Below are 23,949 nucleotides of genomic sequence, written 5' to 3' on the forward strand. Positions count from 1 at the left end.
TATCACCAGACATCAGTTATCAAACTCATAATGTGCATTCAGGTTACCTCAATCAGTTTATCCCCAGCCAGAAAATCTCTTGTCCCAGCAGTGTAAATTAGGCCAGACATGCTAAATTTAATACTCTTACGTAACCCAGCTCCTACAGGCTGATGTCAACGTGGCAAATGTTTCCAAACAAAAGCCAAGAGTCAATAAATACAGTGATGCAGGAATAATAGAGCAGTCAATCTAAAAATCTTGAGTTCTTCTGTTTACTCCTTCCTTCCTTCCCCGGCCCTCCTCACCTCTGTAATGTAGTCGTTACCATCCTTGCCACAGATGGCTTTGACGGCACAGATATCCAGCCCTCCAAAGATCTCTGAGCAGGTATCGACCCACAGTTTATACCTGTCACAAAAAGAAGCATGTGTGACAAAGTAGGGCTATTAACTGCTGTCAAAGGCTACTATAGGTTACAATGTGCAGTATGTTGAGGAAACGAACTGTATCAAATGAAACTGGGAAGAAATACAGAGCATTTCATGCCTTATGGTTAACTAAAAAGTTTGCTTCTTGCACACTAATTAAGCAAACTCCAGGCTGTAGCCCATAAAGGTGATGTTTCTTTCCTGCTTGTATCAATAGCTCCCTGTCTGGAAGACTGCTCCCAGTTAAGCTAGGGTCAGAACAGACAGATCGATACTCACCTGATGGATGTACTGTAATGCACTGCACTAGCCCTGGTAGCTTGTATAAGCATCAGAGAGTTCATGAAAAACTGCAAATTGAGCTAAAGGTTGTTTGACAAATCCAACAGTATAAATAATCTTTGAATAATATCTTTTGTACTATTTGCTTGAGTGCTGCTACACTCAGATATTAGTGCAGAAACTGCACTAAACACAGTTTATAATTTGACTTATTACACCTGTGCTCTTATTACTGTGCTGAAATACATGAGCAGATGATGTGAAAACAGCAGTAGTACAAAATGTCAACTGATTTCAGCTGAATTAAGCTGAGTACACTGACTAACTGTTGTAAAACACAAGAGAGATGTGTGTGACATCAGGGCAGCCTGAGCATCACTAATGTGGAAGCAGTGCTCACTTGTCAGTCATGGCTACTTGTTCCAACATGGCAGATCCAGTGTTGCTTTTCCAATTACCAGAGATGGATGTTCGCCTAGAAAAGAAAAGGAAATTGTGCATAAAATTATTATGTTAAAGCCTTATTATAGAGTCAGCCCTTCACTATATATTATTATAAACAGAGGCAATTAAAGGCAGGCAGAAGTAGGGAACCTTGCAGCAGGAGGTTTCTGGTTTTAGCAACCAACTGCAGTCAGGCTGAGAGCACAGCTGCAGGTTATCTGGCAGATTGGCAGCTTGATAAGCACATACTAGCATATGCATGTTTTTTCAGTAATTGCACAGGTTTACAAACTGAAGGCACACCAGACACAAATAACTAGTGTGCAAAATTTCAGGCTTTACATTTCTCTTTGCTTAAAATGCTCTCTTAACCAATATTACTGTGCCCTTACTGAATGATGCTCTTGCCCTGCTGTCTACAGTCTGCACAGCACACTTACATGTAGGCTTTGTAGTCTGTGCCAATTTTCTGGACCCTGATGTCGTACTTGGCGTCTATAAATGGCTCTGTAGTACAGTAGGTCTGAGTGATAGCCACCACACTTGCAATGTCCTGGAAGTCACTCACATTGTCCACCTTGACCTATAGTGAATAAAACATGTGAAAACACCCTTTATTATTTTTTTTTAAATCAATCAATCAATGCAGCCTGTTTTACACTATACTAGATTCTTTTCATGTAAATGCCATTAATGCTAGTGTTGATACTGGAATTCCCACAATTCACCCCCTGCTGGCCATTAGAAAAAATCTACCTCTCAGCACCCTGGAAGTAAAATCTTTATGTCGCACAAAACCCCTGGAAGTACAAGTTATAGAGCACATAATCTTTTATGTCATCTTTTACCTGGTTAAAAGATGTTCCACACTTATTGCTTAATGTGTGGAAATTCTTTTAACACTTGTGCTATCAAATTGTGCCCTGGCCTGAAAATCCATACAGTTACAGCAATTTGACAGCAGAAGGGTTATTAGCATTATTGAAAGGTCACTGAATGAAAATTGAGAAAAAATGTTTTGAATGTTATTTTGTCAAAAGACTGAAACAGCGGTACATTCTACATCTTATACTGGGTCATTGAGAAACCTGCAAAAAAAAAAAAATGTATAATTTCTATCAAGGTTGCAAAATTCTCTGAGACTGTCAGTAATCAGGTGTATAGAGAAGCCATAACAGCCTTGTGTAGTGTGGTGGAGAAGGTATTTCCTCCACATATGGACACTGCAAAAATCTCTGCATGTCAACAAAAAGATGATGAGTCTGTCCAGGAATATTATGCTCGCCTGACTGATGTGTTCACCATACACAGTGGCACTGACTGCCCTGTAGACCTGGGCAATGAGATTACTACCTGGGAAGCTCATCTGAGAAATTGCCTCATCAACAGTCTCTGAGAGGAGATAGCAGCAAAGGTTAAGAGAAACTGTGTTTCTTGGGAAGAGGCCAGACTAGAGGAGGCCAGGAATCATGCTGTTCATGTTAAGAGCAACCTCAAAGCCCAGCAGATGAAGAAAAAAAGAGAAAATGAAAAAGAGCTCAACATAGCAACCCTAACCATGTACCAAGCTCTTGCTGGAGGAAGATGTTGTCCAAGCACCAGAGGACGCAACTGAAGGAGCAGGGGGAGAGGTGGCAATATGATTGAAATTTCTGTTTCCTGTGCAATAAAAGGGGGCACTGGGCTAAAGATTACCGTAACAAGGACAATACTGCTGGTAACGGGCCTATCTTGAAGAAAGGTTTAGACCTTCTATAGGCACATATGTTAAGTATCATGCAGATGCCTTTCAGAAAATGCCTCAGTATGATTTGAGCGTGTGGCAAGCAAATTACTTTTCTTGTTGACTCAGGTGCCACACACTCTGTAGTAAAGGATGAGGAATTTCCAACTCCTCTAAACGTTAGTGGCAACTGTATTCACTCTGTAGGGGTGTCAGGACAAGTAGTGAGAGAAAATTTTACTGTACCACTTGCATGTAATGATGAACTTGAGAAAGCTTTCAAACATGTCAATTTGTTGCCCAATAAATTTATTAGGTTGGGATTTAATGTGTCATTTGGGTACAGGATTCATTTCAACTCCTGAGGGCCTTAAAGTAGTTAAAACTGAAGGCTCTGAGCCTGACATTCACATTTTTGGTCCCGATCAGCTGTTATGGTCTTATCAGTGGAGACTGCCAGCTGGTAGCATAAGTGACCTACTTTTGGAGGAGGCAAAAAAATGCACACAACAGACATGCACACAGTACATGAAGCCTGGCTCTCGACACTGCACCTCACATATCTCTATGGGAATAGATAGCGATTTGGAGAAACAGTAGTTCAAGGATGAATGTAGAAATGAAGGTCTTACTATCACATACTTGCTCTGGTCAAAACACAAATGTACAATGCTTGTGCAGTTAAAATCAAGTCAAACTCTGCTCCCATGTGCCACTGTCAAAGCATGGCAGTGACTGATGCAAAGACTTGGACCCTTTTCCATGTGTCTGATTGGCAAAAGACAGAGGATGCATCCATGTTCTATTGTTCATGATTGGGTATTTATGAAAAGGTTTTCTCTGTCTTAGTTGCACACAGCATTACCCTGTTTTTTTAGTCTTTGAGGGACTGACTTCGCTGTGTGCATTATGCAAGAACAAAGTGTACTTCACTCCTGACTGGATCCCATCCTATCATCTAGAGCAGTGGTCCCCAACCTTTTTTGAGCCGCGGACCGGTTTAGTGTTAGAAAATATTTCCACGGACCGGCTTTTAAGGTGTGGCGAATAAATACGTCAAAATAAATGATACGAGTGTGATATTTTCTACGTATAATAATAAAAAACGGGAATCCACTTTGTATTCGTATGCAACTCTATCAGCAGCGTTCTCGTAACATCCCGCCTCAACATGAATAACAGGCTCTCTGCCCACAGCGCTCCCTGGTCAGCTGTTAGAGCCATGGTAAAACATGCCTTCAAAATAAGATACACCGCAAAAACAAATACAGTAGAAATCACCTCAGTCGGATTCAAATGGCCCAGTTTGGGGTCTATTATCGAATTTCGCTGCAATGGCTTCTGCTTCATCTATGAATTTGCTTCTGCAAATTTTATAATCTGAAATTTTACTCGTGTAAGTGCAAGTTTGTAGCTTACACTTGCCACGATTGTCCCCGGTGAAATGAACTGATATAAACACTAAAACAATTTCCAGGCGTTGTTAGTGTGTGTGTAGTTGTGCACGAACGAGCCGATGCATGGAAGTGGGCGGACAGGAGCTGAGGAGGGTTTTAGCGCTAAACGATCACATTTAACTGGAAATTTATTACAATGGGACCAGATTTTTCATCCGAGGTAGGTGAATATCCGACGGATTTATGTGATGATTTTATTGGAATTAATGTTAGGAAAAATCAGGACCTGCAGATGCCATCCAACTAGAGCGAAAACCCGATTTGTGCGACTTCGACTTAGGTGATTTTTACTGTATAAAGCGCATGAAAAATACAACTCACCATAACACTGAATCAGTGTAAGCCCCCTGAGCTTGTTTCTCTGATACTCATTTTTGCTGGCTTCTGGTTTGACTGGGTTCGGCCGATTTCACATGGAGCGTGGCTGCAGAGCCGCGGTGTCAAGCGCTGGAGAGTCAGTTTGATGGCTGGGTCTACCTCACTGCTATCCCCGGTGTTGATAAATAAAAATGGTAAATGGACTAGTTCTTACATAGCGCTTTTCTACTCTTGTTGAGCACTCAAAAATTTAAAGAAGCGTTATGTAGGTCAACCAACCGATTTCGTTAGACAGGCCTGAAGCTTCTGGGTTTAATTTTAGCGGTGACGTATCATGTGAGCAGAAACGTCTTGACACGTCAAGAGGAAGTCATGGAGGGAAGTAACGGAGCGAATCCGCCCATTTTTCAAAATAAAATATAGTTTAGGCGCAGATAACAAGTAAAACGGAAATAATTTAAGTTATTTATTCTTTAGTGCGGCCCGGTACCAAATGTCCCACGGCCCGGTACCGGTCCACGGCCCGGGGGTTGGGGACCTCTGATCTAGAGTATGTTGATGAATCAGATGTTTCAGTTTAAAATTGATGTTTTGTTTATGGTTTGTTCCTCATAACCATTGCTACACACTAACTGTGCCTTTTCCACGTGAAAACAGCTGTATGCTTTCTGTATGACACACAGCGGTGACCTAGATTGAACTTGGTTAGATTTTTAGGTCTGTTGTTTGTGCTATTTTTGGAAATGTGATATACCGGCATGATCAATACATGATCAAAAGGGAGGAATATGATGGAAACTCTTAAGATTCTGCTCTTCTACGTGTTAAGCTGACCTGACTAAGTGGAAGGCTCCATAGCATCATGTTTTGTCTTAATATAATCCTTTATTACAAGATATGCTCATCTGTACAAGTTATCCTTTGCATGGAATGCTCTGATTGTATTCTGTGACCATGGCGGGTAGATAAAATATTCCTATAAATGATTTTAAGCTTGTTATTATTTTTTGTCAGATACCATGCAGACTGCTGCTGTGCTCTATTGTTGTTTGACCCCTTCACAAAGGCAAATTAAAACCTCACCTGCAGCTTAATTTATTTCCGATTTCCATAAAAAAAAAAAAAAAAAAAAAAACAGCACCTGCTTGCTGTATTGTGACAGTGCTAACCATCATACTACTGTTCCACCTGTGTCACTCAGGAGGATTGTCTACTAATCAAAAAGTCTATAAATCAGTAAGTTTGTTTGTTGGATCTATACAAAACTGATTTGGGATGAGAACAAAGTAAGAATAAACTTGTAAAAAATAACTTGTTCTCAGTGGCCTTTCTTAATCAAATAAAGGTAATAATAATATGATGAACATATCAAGACTATAGTTTCCATTCATGTTTATGCTAAACTAAGCTGGTGTAGTTTTCTTCAAAAGCTACATCTATAGAGCAATATAGGTGTGCAAGACTAGTGGGGCAACTATCGGGCTAAAGTTGACTGAAGTGAAATAATACTGTGCTGGCACTTATGGGTAGAACATTTTTAATGACAAGACCTTGTAACTCAACTGTAATACATAAATAATATTTTTACTGTGTCACAACACATGATTTGTGATTGGTAAGAGTAAGCCAGTAGAGTGTTGGTACCAAATGGATCACAGTGTCAAGAGAGTCAGATCAGGGCAGTGTTTGAAGTTGCCCTTTCTTAAATGTCGAACAAATGCATTGTCACTACTGGAAATACTCTGCTTACAGCAAGGTTGCTGCAAATTGTCTGGACAATAACCGACCTGCTTGATTGCCATATTGGTTCAATTGGCTGGCAGCGTAAAGTCAATTTAATGTCCGATCTAACCAATTCAGACGTTTGCTTTCTCACATATAGCTTCTCCAGATAATGTGCAGAAAAGTTCAGGGCTGCAGTGCATGTGTGAAAATGGTTTATCAAACTGAGCAGTTCAGGAGAATGATGTGTGGTGGATCGATGAGGAGTGGTAGAAGCGTTTCACACCGATTTCACCCAGAAAATATTAACACAGTTGTGAATCAATAACAGCACAATGTGAGGACAAAAGGAAAACAGAGAGAGAGAAAAAAAGGATGAACTGATAGGTAGAAAGGGATAAAGAAAGACACTTAGGATAGAAACGAAATGGGAAAAGGCTATCAAGTGGTAGCGTATGCCAGAGAAAGCACTATACAGTACAATCAATGACGTTCTAGATGTAGTGGTGCTTTGCCGTTGCCATTTAACCATCTAAACCTGACAACCATAATATCCACATGATCTTCTTCCATTCACAGGGCAAAATCTGTTTGATCACCACAACTGCTTGAATTGTAGCTAATTTTAAAATGTTATGTACTTAAACTTTGGGTGTAAGTAAGCAAAGCAGCTGTGAAAATGGTTAATCTAACTTTGTATATCTGCCAGTAAGTAAATAAAGAAATCAATTACCTTTCCCATTCCAGAGTGAGCATGTCCAATCTTCACCACTACTGGGAAACTTGGTGTTGTAATCTGCAAAAAAACAAAACCAAACAAACAGTATAATTAATGGATGAATAATGATGAGCAATACATAATGACAACTTATGCTACTTATGATGACACACTGGAAAACCCTGCAGTGAAAAATGGGGGGCCTTTATAGCAGCAGCCACTGTCGGTGATCAAACACGTTTGTGTGAAGGCAGTAAAACTGCTACAATGAACAAGACTCAAATCAAAATCAGTACAATTCACCCTCAGATAATGTCAATGAAAGTCTCATGAATGTCACATCAATTCTGTAGAAAAATATTTATTAATTCTTTTCACTATTTCAATAAAACTCTAACATGCAAAGCTCATGGTGGTGCTAGAGGACAAGTCAGGGAATCACCAAAATTAGCAGGACTCATCATCCGAGAATCATGTATGTACACAAATCCATTGCAGCTCTGAAAACAATATCTGAAAACTAAACCTAAGCTTAACAAAATAAGATCCCAAGTGGATGTGATTATGTGAATCATGAAACTATGACTAAATGAATGAAACCTATGGCAGTCTATGGGAGGAGACTGAGGACATCAAAAGAGGGCAGAAGAAGAGGCAAAGGATGGTAGTTTTTCTTCTTGCATTTGAGGAGGCTGTCCCTAAATTGTTGCGCACATAAGAGGCTCCCTGTGTGCGACCCTCTCAGCATTCAAGACCAGAGTGTGAGGGGATCCAACTATTGTAAGTTTCTCTGCGTATTGTCTACAGAGAGGGAGAGAGAAGAGAAAAGAGAGCAGTGGCAGCAGCAACAGTAGCAGCAGCCTTCACTTCAACTTATTGCAGCTTGAATTCATAGGTTTACTTTAAACTTATGAAAACATTTCTGTCCACAGCTGCCTTTCGGCTCAGCAGAGCTCATCTTACCACTTCGACCCCACTGCCTTATCCATCACCCTGCCTCCTTGCTGACTGCCCGCCCGACTTGCTTCCTGGGGAACTTAATAGGATCAGAAGAGGTTGCCCAGCTTTCATCAAGTGGTGGAGTGGTCAGAGGTAGCCAGAGTCATCATGGCCGTGTCCCAGGAGCGGAGTGTGTGTCTGGGGCTTTGGGTGCTCCTTTTGCTTGGTGCAGGCATGGAGGAAGTTGTGGAGGGATGCAGCTGCCACCCAGCACACCCACAACAGCTCTTTTGCAGTGCTGAGATTGGTAAGTTTTTGATTGGAGAATAACCAAGTTTATGTACTGTTTAGATTATGCATGTGATAAAAGGTGCATTTTTTTTTTAATGTGGCCAATGTCCTTACAGCTTAACTATTGATCAAATTAATTAAATGTTCTTAGAGGGGGAAAAAATCAATCCACAGTGCAAATTCAGTGTGACAAGAGCTAATCAATAGAGCTTTATGACTGAGCTACTCAAAAAGCAAAAAGGTTTACTACTTGACCTTTTTAATTACATTCATAGAAATCATTATATTTATAATGTTTTTTTAAGAGTTAAAAGATATCAGTTGTATTTGAAGCTTTACTAAAGAAGCTACATAAAACATAAGGAGTAGTAGAGTCATTATTTTTAAGTGTGCAATGTATTTTTTAATTTATTTATTTTATAGAGTTTACCATATTAGTTATATCTACATGCAAACACAGTTATTCTCTTAATGGGCTCTTTTTCCTGTGTGCTGTTTTAACACATTAGTGCTTTCTTACTGTCACTCACATAAAAACAAGCCCTGGCCTACTTTCTGTCTGTCTGTGTGCCTGTCTCTCTGTCTGACGCCCCCATCATCCAGTTCTTTCTTGTCTAAGCACAAGCCAAAACCAACACTCTGCTCTGACTTTGAGTACTTGGCTCCAGAGTGTGGAAAGCTGGAGTATGTGCTTTGGTCAAAGGTTACACTCCAGCAGAGGAAAGAGGAAGAGAGAGAAACGAGGAAATTGCTTTTATTTTAGTCTTGTTTTCTAATTGGTCTGCATATCCCTTTAGGTTTAGAGGGTCAACTTCTTTAAAGTGCTTTGAAAAAAACAGTCAGTCTTAAATGAAAGGTAACACCTGTTTTCAAACTCTCCAGGTGGACAGCCAAATTAGATCTAGGTTATACTAATATAATGAGACTATTTGGGGAAATGTTTTTAGGACAGCATTTTAGATGGATGATGGCTGAGATTTAACTTCTGTAAGTATGATTATTCTGTTCCTTTTGAGGTTTTCTTGAAAGCCTGCCACTAAAAAGGAAATCTACTTGAGGACCTGAACTGACCAGAATAACATCTCGAGCTGGAATGTTCCGGTTTTCATTTGAGTGGCACTGTCCTATTTCTTAATCACAGGTTATAGAGAGCAGGTTTCTACCTGGTATGTTGACAGACACATACTTGGTTGTCCAAGAGTCTTTATTCAGTAAGCAAAGTATCAAAGCCATAGAATGTAAACAGAAGATTTACATAAAAGAACAGAGTTATTCATGTTTACATGTGGAAGGAGTGAGTCAGTTGTTGGTTAGTGAAATCCCACTGTGATGCCTTAAGCTGAGCATTTTTGCTCTTGCTGTTGTGTTTTGAAACTGGACGTGTTGAGCAAGGCGTGGATCTGAGGGAGCAACTGAAGGTGCTCATATGGTAGCGTCGTGTCAGACACAGAGTAGGCCTTTCCTAAATCATACCCTGCTTAATCCTCCTTTTTGACTCTCTTCACAAAACAACATCAGGTTGTATTCAATAAGACGTGAAACTACTCAGGAAAACCTTTGGAAAATAGTTCCAAAATGAAAGCTGTGACAAAACTTCACCATCTAGCTGGAGGTTCAAATCAGATTTGATTACAAGAATAGTTTGGTTACAAGAATAGTATATCCTTTTATAAGTTATAACAAAAATGAAATGAACAAAACATTCTCAACTGAGAGAAAAGTTAAGAGTTTTAGAAAACTATACTGTGCTGTGAAGAAGTATTTACCCTTTCCTGATATCTTAATTTTTTGCACATACGTTTCAAATCATCAAACAAATTTTAATACGAGACAAACATAACCATTTAAAAACATACCGTTTTTAAATGATAATCTAATTTATTAAGGTAAAAAGCTATCCAAATCTACCTGGCCGTGTGTGAAAAAGTAACCCCCCCAAACCCACCCTTGTTAAATCATGGATTAACTGCAATTAACCATATTTTTGAACGGCTGACTTTAATCTCTATAGGCACACCCAGGCCTGATTTCTGTCACACCTGTTGAATCAAGAAATTGCTTAAATAGAGCCTGTCTGAGAAAGTGAAGAAGGCAAAAAGATCTCAAAAAGCAACACATCATGCCATGCTCTACAGAAACAGCTGAGAAACAAACTCATTGAAATCTATGAGCCTGGAAAGGGTTGAAAAGCCATTTCTGAGGTTTTGGGACAAAATCTGGAACTGCGGCGAACCTACTCAGGAGTGGCCAGCCTACCAAAATTACTCAAAGAGGGACGACTCATCCAGGAGGTCTCAAAAGAACCCAGAACAACATCTAAAGAACTGCAGGCCTCACCTGTCTCAGTTAAGGTCAGTGTTCATGATTAGAGGCTGGGCAAAAATGGCATCCATGGGAGAGTTCCAAGGTGAAAAACCACTGCTGAACAAAAACAACACAAAGGCTAATCTCCCATTAGTCAAAAAACATCTTGATGACTCCCAACACTGTTGGGAAAATATTCTGTGGACTGACGAGGCAAAAGTTTAACATTTTGGGAGATTTACGTCCTGTTGCATCTGGCGTGAAACTAACACAGCCATAAAAAGATCATCATACCAAGAATTAAACATAGTGGTGGTAGTGTGATGGTCTGGGGCTGCTTTGCTGCTTCAGGACCTGGACGACTTGCCGTAATTCATGGAACTATGAATTCTGCTCTCTATCAGAAAGTCCTGAAGGTGAATGTCCGGCCATCAATTCGTGCCTGAAGCACAAGCACACTCGAAATATGCAGCAGGACAAGGACCCAAAACACAAAACACACCAGCAGGTCCACCTCAGAATGGCAAAAAACAAAACAAAATGAAGGTTTTGGTGTGGTATAGTCAAGGTCTGGACTTAAATCAGATTGAGATGCTTTGACCTTAATCAGGGTGTTCATGCCCCCCACCCCCCCAAGTGGCTGAATTGAATAAATTCTCCAAAGAAGACTAGGCCAAAATTCCTCAACAGTGATGTTAAAGAACTCCTTACCTTCTCACAAATGACTGATTGCAATTCTTGCTGCCAAAGGTGTTACAACCAATTATTATGTTTAGGGGACAATTACTTTCTCACACAGGGCCAGATAGATTTGGATAACTTATTTCCCTGAATAAATGAAATCATCATTTAAAAAAATGTATTTTGTATGTACTGGGGATAATTGTTGTCTAATATTAAAATCTGTTTGATAATCTGAAATATTTATGACAAATGTGCAAAAAACAAAGAAATCAGGTAGTGGCAAATATTTTTTCATAGCATTGTACCTCATGAGGGCAACTTCAACTCTTAGCTTTGATTTGGACACTCATTCAACAGCAACATGGGTTTATAAAGCTGATATCGGGAGGTAGAGAAGTGGTGTTTGTGACCATCTAGACACGATGTAATAAATGAGACAGAAATTACATGTAGATAAATGTAAATGACTTACAAGTGTTGTTTGCATTTAAAAACAGACTGCACTGACAAGTCTGTTCACAACATTTTGTAACCAAATTAGCTGTCAATCAACAGGAATGCATTTATTTTATTATTGCAATAATGTGATTGATGTGCGTGAAAACAATGTGAACATCTGTCCCTCTGTGGTTTAGTTTTGGCATCATTCCATGATCACAATTTCAAGATAATGTCTCTGTTTTAAATACTTTTGCTATTTAGTGGCTGAGATCATAAACTCATCTGAAAAGTGTTTACTGAGGTAAAATGAGCTATAGGGTCATTTTTCCATTTTTTCCATAGACTTCTGTACAAGAAGAAGCCACTTTCGGCTGCTCCCTTATTAACAAGGGGTCACCACAGTGAATAGCTTTGCGTGGTTGCTTTGACAGTTTTTATTGTTAATTTTCTTAATCCCGCATACCCTTCCTGACACAACACCAAAGGGATTTGTGTCCCTTCCCGGGACCAAATCAGGCATCTTTTGCTATGGAGCAACCCAGGTAAGACAACCACAGGAATCTCCACCTGCTGGCCAGTAGAAAGAATGCAGAGCTACTTCCATCATTAATATACAGTCAATAATCTAAACATGGGTCAGAGCAAAAACACAACCACAAAAAAATTAATAAATAAAAATTCTAAATTTGGAATGGTGAACAAAGGATAAGTGGCATATGCCCCATAGAGACTGTCCACGTCTAGATAATTTGTGCAAACAATTAGTACAAACCATAGTTATGTTTTAAAGTTAAGTAATCACTAGTGGGATTGTGAATAAGAGCACAATGTGCATTCTAGATTGGGCGGAGCTCAGAAACCCAGGTAATCTGGATTTTTCTTTTTTTTTTTGTGATTTGAATTGACCAAGTGACTTTGGTGCTTAACCTTAACCAGCCAGTGTAAAACACAAAGGTAAACAGTAAGTACAAATTAATAATAAAATGAGACTAGATGAGACTCAAGCTCCAACTCAAACTTATTTTGTGAACTCCTACAAAGGTTTTTTCAGAAATATTTACATGGGTTGTGCATATGACAGGAGAGTTACTAAAGGTAATTCTAAAGGTTGGCTGTGCAGATTCTGTAATTGGGTACCATTTCCTTTGATTTTACTTTTGAACTCTGGCCAGTTTTTAGTTTCAAAAGTAAGTGTCTATCTCTTAATTGATGTGGACAGCGGTCCCTTTTCAGATAGTACATAACTTTCTGGAGCCATGAATAACAAAAAAGGAGAATCAAAAACAAAAACAAAACAAAACAAAAAACTTTCATTTGGTGGCACCTGATACCGTCCTGGTTGTTTTCTAAGAGTAGGCTGGTGGTGTCCTTTAGCTGACCTGACAGTGCTGTCAGAGTCGATGAGCTCTTTGAATAAAGCTCAACATCTGAGTAATATCCCATCTGGACCAACCTTGGACGATTCCCTGGCCATGTCTGTGTATTTGACATTGTGTGCAAGTTAGTGTGTGTTTGTTGGACAGAGGCCAAGCCATGCCAACTCAGCCTACTCCATCTCTCTCACTCTCTCTCTTTTCCCCAGTCTCTCCCCACTTCATTTCCATGTCTATAGGCTTGGTCTAATGGTCTGCATACTAACAATATCAGTGTGAAAGCCCACTGACAGTCCAGCTTTGTGAGCATGACAAGGGTGCCGATTCATCTTGGAGGGGGAAGTTACTTACTACAGATAGGTTCTCATGGTACAAGTTTGCAATATTTCTCTTTGGTTATGAAACTGTGGGGCAGACGCACAGCTACTTTCACTCTGCAGGTGTCCTTATTCCTGTTCACAACACAGCTGCAGTAACTTAAACTAGCTGGTAACCCACCCTGTGCATTTCAAAGACAGGGGCAAACATTTCAGATAATCTGGACCAAGACAACTGTTTTGGAAGAGTTTGCAGGTCACTTATTAATATAGACATACAATGGTCTTAAGTCTTAAGTGCATGTTCCAAAAATCATTGTGGTTTCTGTTAAATCCAACTCAACCTTATTCAGCAGATAGTTTCTCACTGAAAAAACTCAAAATCACCAAGTTGGCTAATTAGCTATAGATTCCATCCTCGCACTGACACATAACCAAAGCCAAGAAAGCTAACCGTTTGATCCTTACACAGAGCACTGCTATACCGTGGTGTATTACTGACCATTAATAGGGCACACAGACCCATTATTCAGGTCAGAAAAAAGATTTAAGTGGGACAGCTAATTTTCCAAAGCATTTCATCTATCTTAAGATGTGTTTTTTTATGTGCCAAATGAAGCGCAGATCAAAGGACTGAACCAAACAAAGGGGACAATAATATAAAAGTCACATTGGTATTTCTGTGAAGTAAGCATGACAGTCTTAATATCTGCTGTAATCACAGCCAAGGAGGTGGTTAAACTGGTGTTTGAAGGCTCAATTATGAATATGATATCAGCATGCTAAAATAATTGATGCAGCTTTTTCTTTGAATACTTTTTTCAGTAAATGTCAAATGAAGCAAAGTAAAAAATAAAACAAAACAGTGTACACATGCTAAATTACATGAAGAGCAGGACTGATAATTCTTGTAAAAATGTATTTATATAACAAAATATAGTGCTTAACAAATTTATTAGACCACCTGTCAAAAACAACAACAAAAAAAACCCAAACAAATATTTTAGAAATATGTCAAAAATCTTTTTAAAACTAAAAATTATATTGTTATTTATTAGGCAAATCACAAACTGAATTGATGTTTTTATACCCAAATTTGAGCTGGCACACTTGACTTCTATGAGAAGTCAGACATTTATCAAGCATAAGATTCAACCACTAAAACAACCTTTTTTCTGTTCAAAACTGCAAATAAATAACTGTAATTTGGCATCATAATCAAAAAATGATCATGTGTTCAACTATTTTTCAGCTTTTATGCCAAACAGAAAATTAAAAAATTCAACAACAATAGTTATATTTTAGCATTAAAAATATTTTGATTAAAAAGCTTGCCCATACTGTTTGATTAACAGATTACAGAAGATTACAGAAACATTAAAATTATCCAGGTAATTAGCAATACTGTTAATTTAGTGAAGCAGTGGCATAAACTTTACACTCGATGGTGGTCCAATACATTTAGTAAGGGCTCCTCATACTGTGCATGTGTGATAGATGAACCTCTGGCATTACATTAAGCTTTTGTACAATCTATTATTTTACTAGTGCAACATAATAATCAATGTTTACTACAGTCTGTACATTAGAACCTCAATGAGCACTACATCATAAAGTATCAGCAACTCGAAATCTAGGCTCAATCCTTGACAATAACTAATTAAACAAATACACTATAGATTAATATAAATTTATCTGTGGCACTAAAATGTACTGACTAATTAATCAAACTGAGCTCTGCTGGCATTTCTTGAGGTTGCAGCTGCACGTGGGTTAACAGGAAGGTGTGTCTTTGTAAGGTAAAGTATTACAGGGCATGTATTCATGGGAATTTATAATTATAGTATATCACTGTATAGGCTGGGAGCTAGTTTCTCTCTATTTTTTTTTTGTCCCATTCAAATTTTGACTGATGTAAAGATGATCGAGTTATCAACTACAGCAGCCATTCTGAAGAAAACTATTGAAGGCTGTAATTGTCTAATGTTTTTAAATGTATCACCACACACAATTTAAGCCTCAGGCTATGAATTATGCAATGTAAGAATGAAGTATATCAAAGTTATAGCGTAGAGGCACCTAGAACCATTCTCCCTGACATCTTCTATAAGGTAATGTTCCTTGATTAGCTGTTTTGCTGCAAGCAAGGTGATGATTAAAGTGTAACACAAGTTCACACGTACTTGTCTGTCTGCCTATCTTTCCACTTGTGTGTTCAACAAACAAAAAAAGTCTTTATTTCTCCTGAGCCAATTTCACACAACATGCTGAGCTCCTCCTCCTCTCACCAGCACACAAAACCATGGCATAGTTATGTGACGAGCGAAAAGGAAAAACAAGTAGGGAGGTTTGCTTAGCTGTGTGTGAGGACGAAGTTCACACTTTCTCTCACTCTCCCTAATACTGTTACTTTTCTCTCTCTTTCATGATTTTACAAAGGTTACTTGATCCACGTTTGGCTCTTTTTCCTTCTCTTTCACCATCTTACTAAAAGGGACTGCAATCTCTCCTTTACAGAGAATAGATGTGGAAGATAGGATGACATTACAGGGAATTTAACTGACATATTTTACAACATGAGAACTTGGTAAGGAGGTCTTGGATATGCATTTGAATACCACATAAATGTAATCTGTTTCAATATTGAATTTAAAGTTGAATTTCCTGGCGAATGCCATTGTCATCAACACTTGATTACTCAGAAAATGTATGCTTTATTTAGATTTCAATATCACAAGCAGAAGTACTTTCAAGAAAAGAAACTGCCAGTGTTCTGGTGAATATTATGCTATCTGATATAACAAGCTGGAGTTGTTAGTGACGTTATTATTACTCTCAGCTTTACATCTTGAAGCTTGGTCAGGTATAGTGGGTTCCCCTTTAGCATTCAGACATGCAGGGTCAGTTTTTGACAATGTTTGATAGCATTTAGCCACCAAATATAGCAAGAAATGCACAAACTGTAGCATTGTGTTAAAACTGTAAGTAGTAATCTAGTCATCAAAAGATGGTAGCATTTGTGGATTATGCTAAAATAAAATAAATACTTGTCCAATTCTTAATGCAGGTTTTAACTAACTTTCTTATAAGTAGCTGTCAAATATATTTTTCTGTGGTGCCACAGCTTGTCACTTAAAACGGCTGTCAGGCATGACATTTTTTTTATTAATGTTAACCTCAGAGGTATAATAATAAAGTCAACTCTGTGTGACTGATTGAGCTACCAGCATGTTATCAGTGTAAAGATAATGTGTCTCAGTGAAATTAATTTGTCAGTCACCATTACAGACCATGCATACATGTAAAAATGTAGATTCAGTGTGTCTGGTGGATGGGAAAAGTAGCTCAGTAGCTCTAAAGACTAACATTTGGGTTAGGTTGCTTAAAGCAATCAGTATTATTGACACTTTAATTATGATTAATATTCTCAGAGGTTGCATATATAGTGAAGCATATGCTCTGCACATACTGTGTGTGTGTGTGTGTGTGTGTGTGTGTGTGTGTGTGTGTGTGTGTGTGTGTGTGTGTGTGTGTGTGTGTGTGCGTTTGGGGTAGGGGGTGTTTTGGGAGTGATCAAGCAGAGAGCTACTTGTTATTCCATGTGGGTTTTGATTTCCCTCCCAGAGGAGAGGAGGACACATCCTGTATCACTACTGAGAGGAAATGCAACATGAGTGACAGCATCTATCTATCTATCTATCTATCTATCTATCTATCTATCTATCTATCTATCTATCTATCTATCTATCTATCTATCTATCTATCTATCTATCTATCGCCTTGCATTTACTTGCAGGATCAGTCCTAATCCTTGTTTATTTCTGTGTTTCCCAAACAGTGATAAGGGCCAAGATATCCGGAGAGAAGATTGTGTCGCCTAGCAACAGCTCCTCACCTTACATGAAGATGATCCAATACGAAATCAAAATGATCAAGGTGAGAGCTCTGGTCCTCCAGACACAGCTGCTTTTTTTTTTTTTTTTTTTTTTTAACTGCATGCCGCAGTGTATAGCTGTGTTGTGGATGTTAGCTACATATAGCCTCCCCTTTAAAGTAAACAAAACGTAACTAGCCTCACAATCAGGCATGTTAAATGTCTCAATGGCACATACAGAATAGTACAACATCAGTGGACCTTTATCTCATATCAGACCCCCCCTCTGCCTTTAATCGCGTCAAGTGCCTGTGTTAACTGTCAAATAAATGCAAAATGCCCAAATGTTTTTAGAGAGGTAAAAAATAAATAAATAAATCAAGCTGAAATATTCCAAATCTGTCCAAATGTCTATCTCCACATGACCTCATGGTGTTAATAATGAATACTGAGCAGGATTAACATCTGCTCTTCATAAGAATGTCTGAGCAACATAAAAATGCAACATTTTTCTATTTGTACATTTTGGATATAATCCACTAGGACATTTAAATCTGGGTGCTGCAATTTGGAAACTTAGAGCTGTTCTTTTATCTTCCCTCCTGCACAACGCCGCTGCTGCACATACTGTGCTGCATTAAATTTACATTAAGCTGGACTCATTTTAGAAGTAGAAAACTTTTCTGCTCTTTTCTCCCTGCATGTCCCTGTATCCAGATGTTCAAAGGTTTTGACAAGGCCAAGGATATCCAGTATGTGTACACTCCAGTCTTCTCCTCACTGTGTGGAGTCAAGCTGGACTCTAACAATAAGGCAGGGTATCTGCTCTCAGGTACAGTATGCACTGACTGTTTTTTTATATTGGACTTTGTAGGGAAAACAGAGACAGAGAGATATTGTCCTAAATAGCTACTTTATTGGGAGGGAAATTATTCATTTTCATTGAGACTGATTTCATGTCTGGTAGGTACAGTACATAATCACTTTAATCAAAATATTTTTAATGCTAAAATATAATTATTGTTACTTATGAATCTTCAAATTTACTGTTTTGCAAAAAAAAGCAGAAAAATAGTTGACCAAGTTATGATTTTTTGGATTAAGATGCCAAATTACAGTTATTTACTTGCATTCCTTAACATTAAAATTAGTTTTAATTTCTGACTTCTCAGCGATGTTCAGTGTGCCAGCTCAAATTTGGGTATAAAACATGAATTCAGTTTGTTATTTGCTTAATAAATTAAATATTTGACAGATTTCTAAAATATTTGTGTTTTCTTTTTTTTTATGACAGGTGCTCTAATGTTAGGCACTGTAAATATAAAGCAACAACCTGTTAACTTAACTTAATTCTAATAGAGACTTAAAATATCTTAGAAAAAGGGGGCACAGGAAAGTATCCAATCATCAGGCCTGCTTTTTTCTCTTTTTCAAACAAACAAATAAAAAAAAAACCCTGCTTATTTTAGCATAGTTTTATTCCTTAAACTAAGTTCTGAATGTGTACTAATAAAGTTCTTAAAGTTTTTGGTTTATTATTATGTGTATTAAGATTCTTATTGAGGCCTTCAGATAGAGCAACATATTTTTTTCTGCTAAATGCAAGGCTAAATGCTGATGTCACCAAACAGGAAGCATGTGGAGTGATGGGAGGATTTCCATTGGCCAGTGTGATCTGGTAGAGTCTTGGACAACTTATCACTGTCACAAAAGAAGAATCTCAACTACAGATACCAGATGGGCTGTGAGTGCAGAGTGAGTAAGGACTGTTCATTCTCTATGCATACATATTATCTTTCTCACACTCATCTGTCTGCATCAGAGATGTCTACATGAGCTTCGACTGAAGAAACAGAGTAACAGCTGTTACATTGGCAGGATCACTCTTCTCATCTGTTTCTCCTGTTTTGCCTCAAACCATCTTTCTTTTCTGATGTTTTTTTCTAGTTTGGAAAAAAAAACATCAATTTTTTTTCTCAAAACGTGTGACCCCCCCCCCCCCCCCCCCCCTCCAAAAAAAAAAAATACTTTTTTGTTCTATCCATCCATTCATCCATCCATCCATCATCCACTTATCCAATTCAGGGTCATGGAGGAGCTGGAGCCTATCCCAGTCATACGGACAGGTTGCCAATTTGTAGCAGAGCATTTAGAAGAGAAAACAAGTCTTCTTCATGCACTGTATGTTAATAGGGACACACTAATTATATCACCCATCTTTAGTTCTCTTCCAACCTTCACATAACTCAAATTCATAACACATGGGAGACCTACTTCACTAACACATGATGAAACAAGAAAAAGATTACAGGACTAAATTGATTATTCTTCTCTTCTTATTAGATCAACACTTGTTACACAGTGCCGTGTGCATCTACAGGAGAAAACGAGTGCTTGTGGACTGACTGGCTGCTGGATAACAGCCTTAATGGCGAGCAGGCTCGGCAGTATGCTTGTATCCGCCGCTCTGACACAACTTGTAGCTGGTACAGGGGTGGGCCACCACATGAGAAAGACTTCTTGGACATGAGTGACCCTTGACCTGCATTTCTGAGATTCATTTTACTCCATATGTCTCCTGACATGCCTCATGAAAAAAAAATTGCTTTGGCTTACATAGATCAGATCTGGAGTGGAAAATAGCAACTGAGCTCATTGAAAAAAAAATAGATTTGAGGGAGTACAACCTCACCCTGAGTTTTGGGTGGTTGTTACAGTAAAACTTGGAAAATTTTTACAAACTGCAGCATTCCTGTGAATCATCTCTTTGTTCTCACACCAGATTAGACATCCAGTGGTAACCATTTAACCATCCTTTTACCTGAAGGTAAATGTATAAAAATATGGAAGACCTCAAATTTGTTTATGAATAAAGTATATCAGGACATGAAAGGAAAAGATGTTCATTTCTTGAAAAGTATGAGGAAGTTATACAATGAAAACAATAGGAAGTAAATAACAGAAGGAAGCTACCACAACCTTTTCTATACCAATCCTTGAACCACTACACACACCCCCCCCCCCCACCCCCCCCCCCCCCCCCCCCCTCACTCCACCTTCTTCCTGGGACTGAATACTCTTTATACAGTATTCCATAATTGTCCGATACAAATATACACTGTATATACAGAACTGTGTGAAAGGTTTAGGCACTAAAACAACTGGAAGATGCTTTCAAAACACTGCCATAAAAATTCTCTCTTTTTTTTTAATTGATCGGTATCAGTAAAAGGCAAAGGGTACCTGTGATTTAATATACTTTTCAGTACTAACTTCAGTACAATTCTAAGCATTTCTGAGTATTTTTCCACTATTTTGCTGTGGATTTAGCCTGTCTCCGTTGCTTCTGTCTCTTTATGTAAACCCATTCAGACTCTGTGATTTTGAGATGAAGACTCTGTGGGGACCACACCATCTGCTGCAGGACTGTTTGTTCTAAAGATTGTTCTTTGAGATGCGTCTTTGTTTGGTTTCATACTGTATACTGAATTTGGGCCCAGTAATGATGGTATTGTGCAATGGATAATAACCTAACTTGCCTAAAACCTTTGCACAGTACTGTATACAGACAGAATAGCACCACCAGACATTCTCCAATTGATTATATTTTTACTAAATCTGATGCAGGAATTATAAACACACCATGAGTCTTATTCATCTTAAATGCAGATTTATCTCAAATTTATGAGACTGTAAATACTGTATTTTGTGAAAATTAACATTAAAGGCTAACCACATTTTTTCTTATAGCATATCGATTCTTATCTTGTTGTTTTATGTGTTTAGTTTCAATGGTTGTACGATTTCCTGTGCCAAAAATCTAATCCAGCGCTTTAACAACTGCACTGCCACCTGTAGAAGCCAAGCCCCCCCTCTCAATAGAGGTATTGATGTAACAGGACAAGGTTCAGTTCAATTAAAAAAAAAAATAAATAATAAAAGAAGAAGTGGATTCATTTCTAAATTAAAAATCTGCCAAAATAAAGTCTGGCAAAACCAGCAAAGAGAGAAATTAGTCATAGCCATGAATGGCCAATAATTAACAATTAAAGTTAAAGTTACTCAATATAATGACTCAGCAAAAAGTTTGAGTTGACCCCTGTCTTGTTCTGGATAACTTTACTAAAGTCATACAGATTAAAATGCATTGCCAACATCAACATCAAGAATATGTCAGCGCCATATTATGGTCACACTTTCATCTAACTGGCATTATGCAGTAATTTGCATTACACATTGGATATCACCAATTTGAACATATATTAATATGGACTGCAATATAATAATGCATCCTAACTGTATGGCTTTAGTGAAGCATTAAACAGTTTCATGTCTGTTTTATACTGTGAGACTTGTTCGGATTTGTATTTATGTGTCAGTTTTTGTCCAAGTTTTGTATTTCCATGTACCAAAAAAGATTGTATATAAAATGTCTCAGTGGACCTGTGTGTCATGGTCTTTTTTTAAAAAAATTCTCTTCAGCTACCAAAGTCAAAGAAAATAAAATGAAATAAGTTAGGAATTTTACAAAATAAGGTAAAAATGTGCATTATGGAGATAAGACATCTTAAATCTACTATCTATACCCCATGAGAGATTTAATAAATCTAGTAGGTAAAATGTACAAGGAAAATAAGCACCATCTCCTTTTTATACCTATAATAAAAAGTCATGTATTTTCAGCTAACTTTACAATAGTTTTTTGCCCATCTTTGGGTAAAAAACAAAAATACTTACCTTTCTCAATTATTGTGTTCTCACAGACTCAAATACATGTATTTAGTAAACATTAGTGTAGTGGTGCAGTAGTGTTTATGAAAAAAAAAAAACATGGCAATATTAAAAAATACTTGACAGACATCCTGAAACCCAATTGATGGGCAATGCTGCCTCCTCCCTTCAGAGAGTGTTTCACTGTGGTGAGACAAACTGTTCCATCCATCCATTTTCTACTGCTTATCCAGGTTCAGGTTGTGGGGACAGCATTCTAACCAGAGAAGCCCAGAAACACCTCACCTAGGAGGCATCCAGGAAGCATCCTTGTCAGATGCCTGGACCACTTTAATTGGCTTCTTTCGATGTGGAGAAACATCAGCTCTACTCCAAGTCCCTCTCAAATGACCTAGCTCCCCACCCTGTCTCAAAGGGAGAGCACACCACCCTTTGAAGAAAACTCATTTCCTTCACCAAGGCAACCAAAGTAGAAACCCTCCACCACCTGGTTATGCCTAGATATGTTGTCCATAAAAACTATGAACAGAATCTGTGACAAAAGGCAGCCCCGGTGGAGTCCAACACCCACTGGAAATACATGGACTAAGCTCTTGCTGTGGTTGTACAGGGACCAAATGGCCCGTAACAAAAGGCCAGATACCCCATACTTCCAAACCACTCCCCACAGGATATCCTGAGGGATATGGTTAAATGCTTTCTCCAAGTCCACGAAACACATGTACACTGATTGGGCAAACTCCCACGCATCCTCGAATATCCTCGAGAGGATAAAGAACTGGACCAGTGCTCCCTGAGCAGGACAAAAAATGCATTGTTCCTCCTGAATCTGAGGTTGACTAATGGATAAATATACTCTCCTCTCCAGTATAGAGAGAATAGACCTTCCCATGGAGGCTGGAGGGTGATCCCCCAATAGTTGAAGCAGATCCTGTGGTCCCCCTTCTTGAACAGAGGAACCACCACCCCAGTCTGCCAGTCCAGAGGCACCACCCGCAGACCTCTACGCTATGCTGCAGAGACATGTCAACCAGGACAGCCCCACATCATCCAGAGCTTTAGGAATTCAGGGTGAGACTCGTCCACCCCACACTGCCACTGAGTAGTTGTTTAACAACATCAATGACCTCATCCCCAGTGATGGACGAGTCGTCCCCTCATCCACAGACTCTGTTTCCATTAGATCCTCAAAGTATTCCTTTCACCACCTGATGATATCTGCAGCTGAAGTCAGCAGCATCCCACTACCACTGTATACAGTGTGAGTCCTCCCACACCCACGTTTTTGCTTCAGCTACTAAGGCTCTGCTTTGCCTGCCGGTACCTGTCAGCTGCCTCTACAGGCTAACCAAGCCCGATAAGTCTCCTTCTTCAGCCTGATGGCTCCCTTCACCTCCAGTGTCCACCATCTGCTTCTGGGATATTACTGCCACGACAGGTACCAATTACCTTGCTGCCACAGCTACATGCAGCCACCTCAGCAATGGAGGTGCAAAACTTGGTTCATTCTGACTCAGTGTCCCCAACCTCCCTTGTAATGCAATCAAAGCTCTACCAGAGGTGGAAATTGAAGATCTTGCAGACTGGGGCCTCTGCCAGATGTTCCTAGTGTACCCTCATTATAATCTTGGGTACACCAGGCCCCCCCCCCAACTGATCCTGAGGTGGTGATCAGCTGACAATTCTGCTCTTCCCTTCACCCGAGTGTCCAGAAAATATGGCCATAGATCAGACGATACAATTACAAAATCTGTCATCAACCTGTGACCTACGGTGTCTTGTTGCCACAGGCAACAAATATGATATTTGTTATGGACAACCTGTGGTTAGCACAGAAGTCCAATAACAGATTACACTCAGGTTTAGATTGGGCAGGCCTTTTCTCCCAGTCACACCCCTCCAGGTCACCCTGTTGTTGCCT

At 38.9% G+C, this 23,949-nt stretch overlaps 2 protein-coding genes across 2 annotated transcripts in view; one reads left to right on the forward strand and one right to left on the reverse strand.

Moving 5' to 3' along the window:
- The window catches only part of syn2b (synapsin IIb), a 92,392-nt gene that overhangs the window by 8,743 nt on the left and 59,700 nt on the right, over positions 1 to 23,949 (reverse strand). Inside the window, exons 6-9 of the mRNA XM_030728710.1 lie at positions 7,090 to 7,152; positions 1,577 to 1,719; positions 1,093 to 1,167; positions 288 to 390 (exon numbers count right to left, since the gene is read on the reverse strand). Of these exons, the coding sequence (XP_030584570.1) occupies positions 288 to 390; positions 1,093 to 1,167; positions 1,577 to 1,719; positions 7,090 to 7,152 (384 nt within the window). The remainder of the gene's footprint in view (positions 1 to 287; positions 391 to 1,092; positions 1,168 to 1,576; positions 1,720 to 7,089; positions 7,153 to 23,949) is intronic.
- LOC115779847 (metalloproteinase inhibitor 4) lies at positions 8,006 to 20,018 on the forward strand. Its single transcript, XM_030728711.1, is given in 6 exon segments — positions 8,006 to 8,320; positions 17,262 to 17,359; positions 18,015 to 18,129; positions 18,929 to 18,985; positions 18,988 to 19,052; positions 19,641 to 20,018. Coding segments are annotated over 6 exon segments (672 nt in total). The 5' UTR covers positions 8,006 to 8,181; the 3' UTR covers positions 19,839 to 20,018.

The sequence above is a fragment of the Archocentrus centrarchus genome, chromosome 5, assembly GCF_007364275.1.
Source record: "Archocentrus centrarchus isolate MPI-CPG fArcCen1 chromosome 5, fArcCen1, whole genome shotgun sequence".
Classification (NCBI taxonomy): Eukaryota; Metazoa; Chordata; class Actinopteri; order Cichliformes; family Cichlidae; genus Archocentrus; species Archocentrus centrarchus.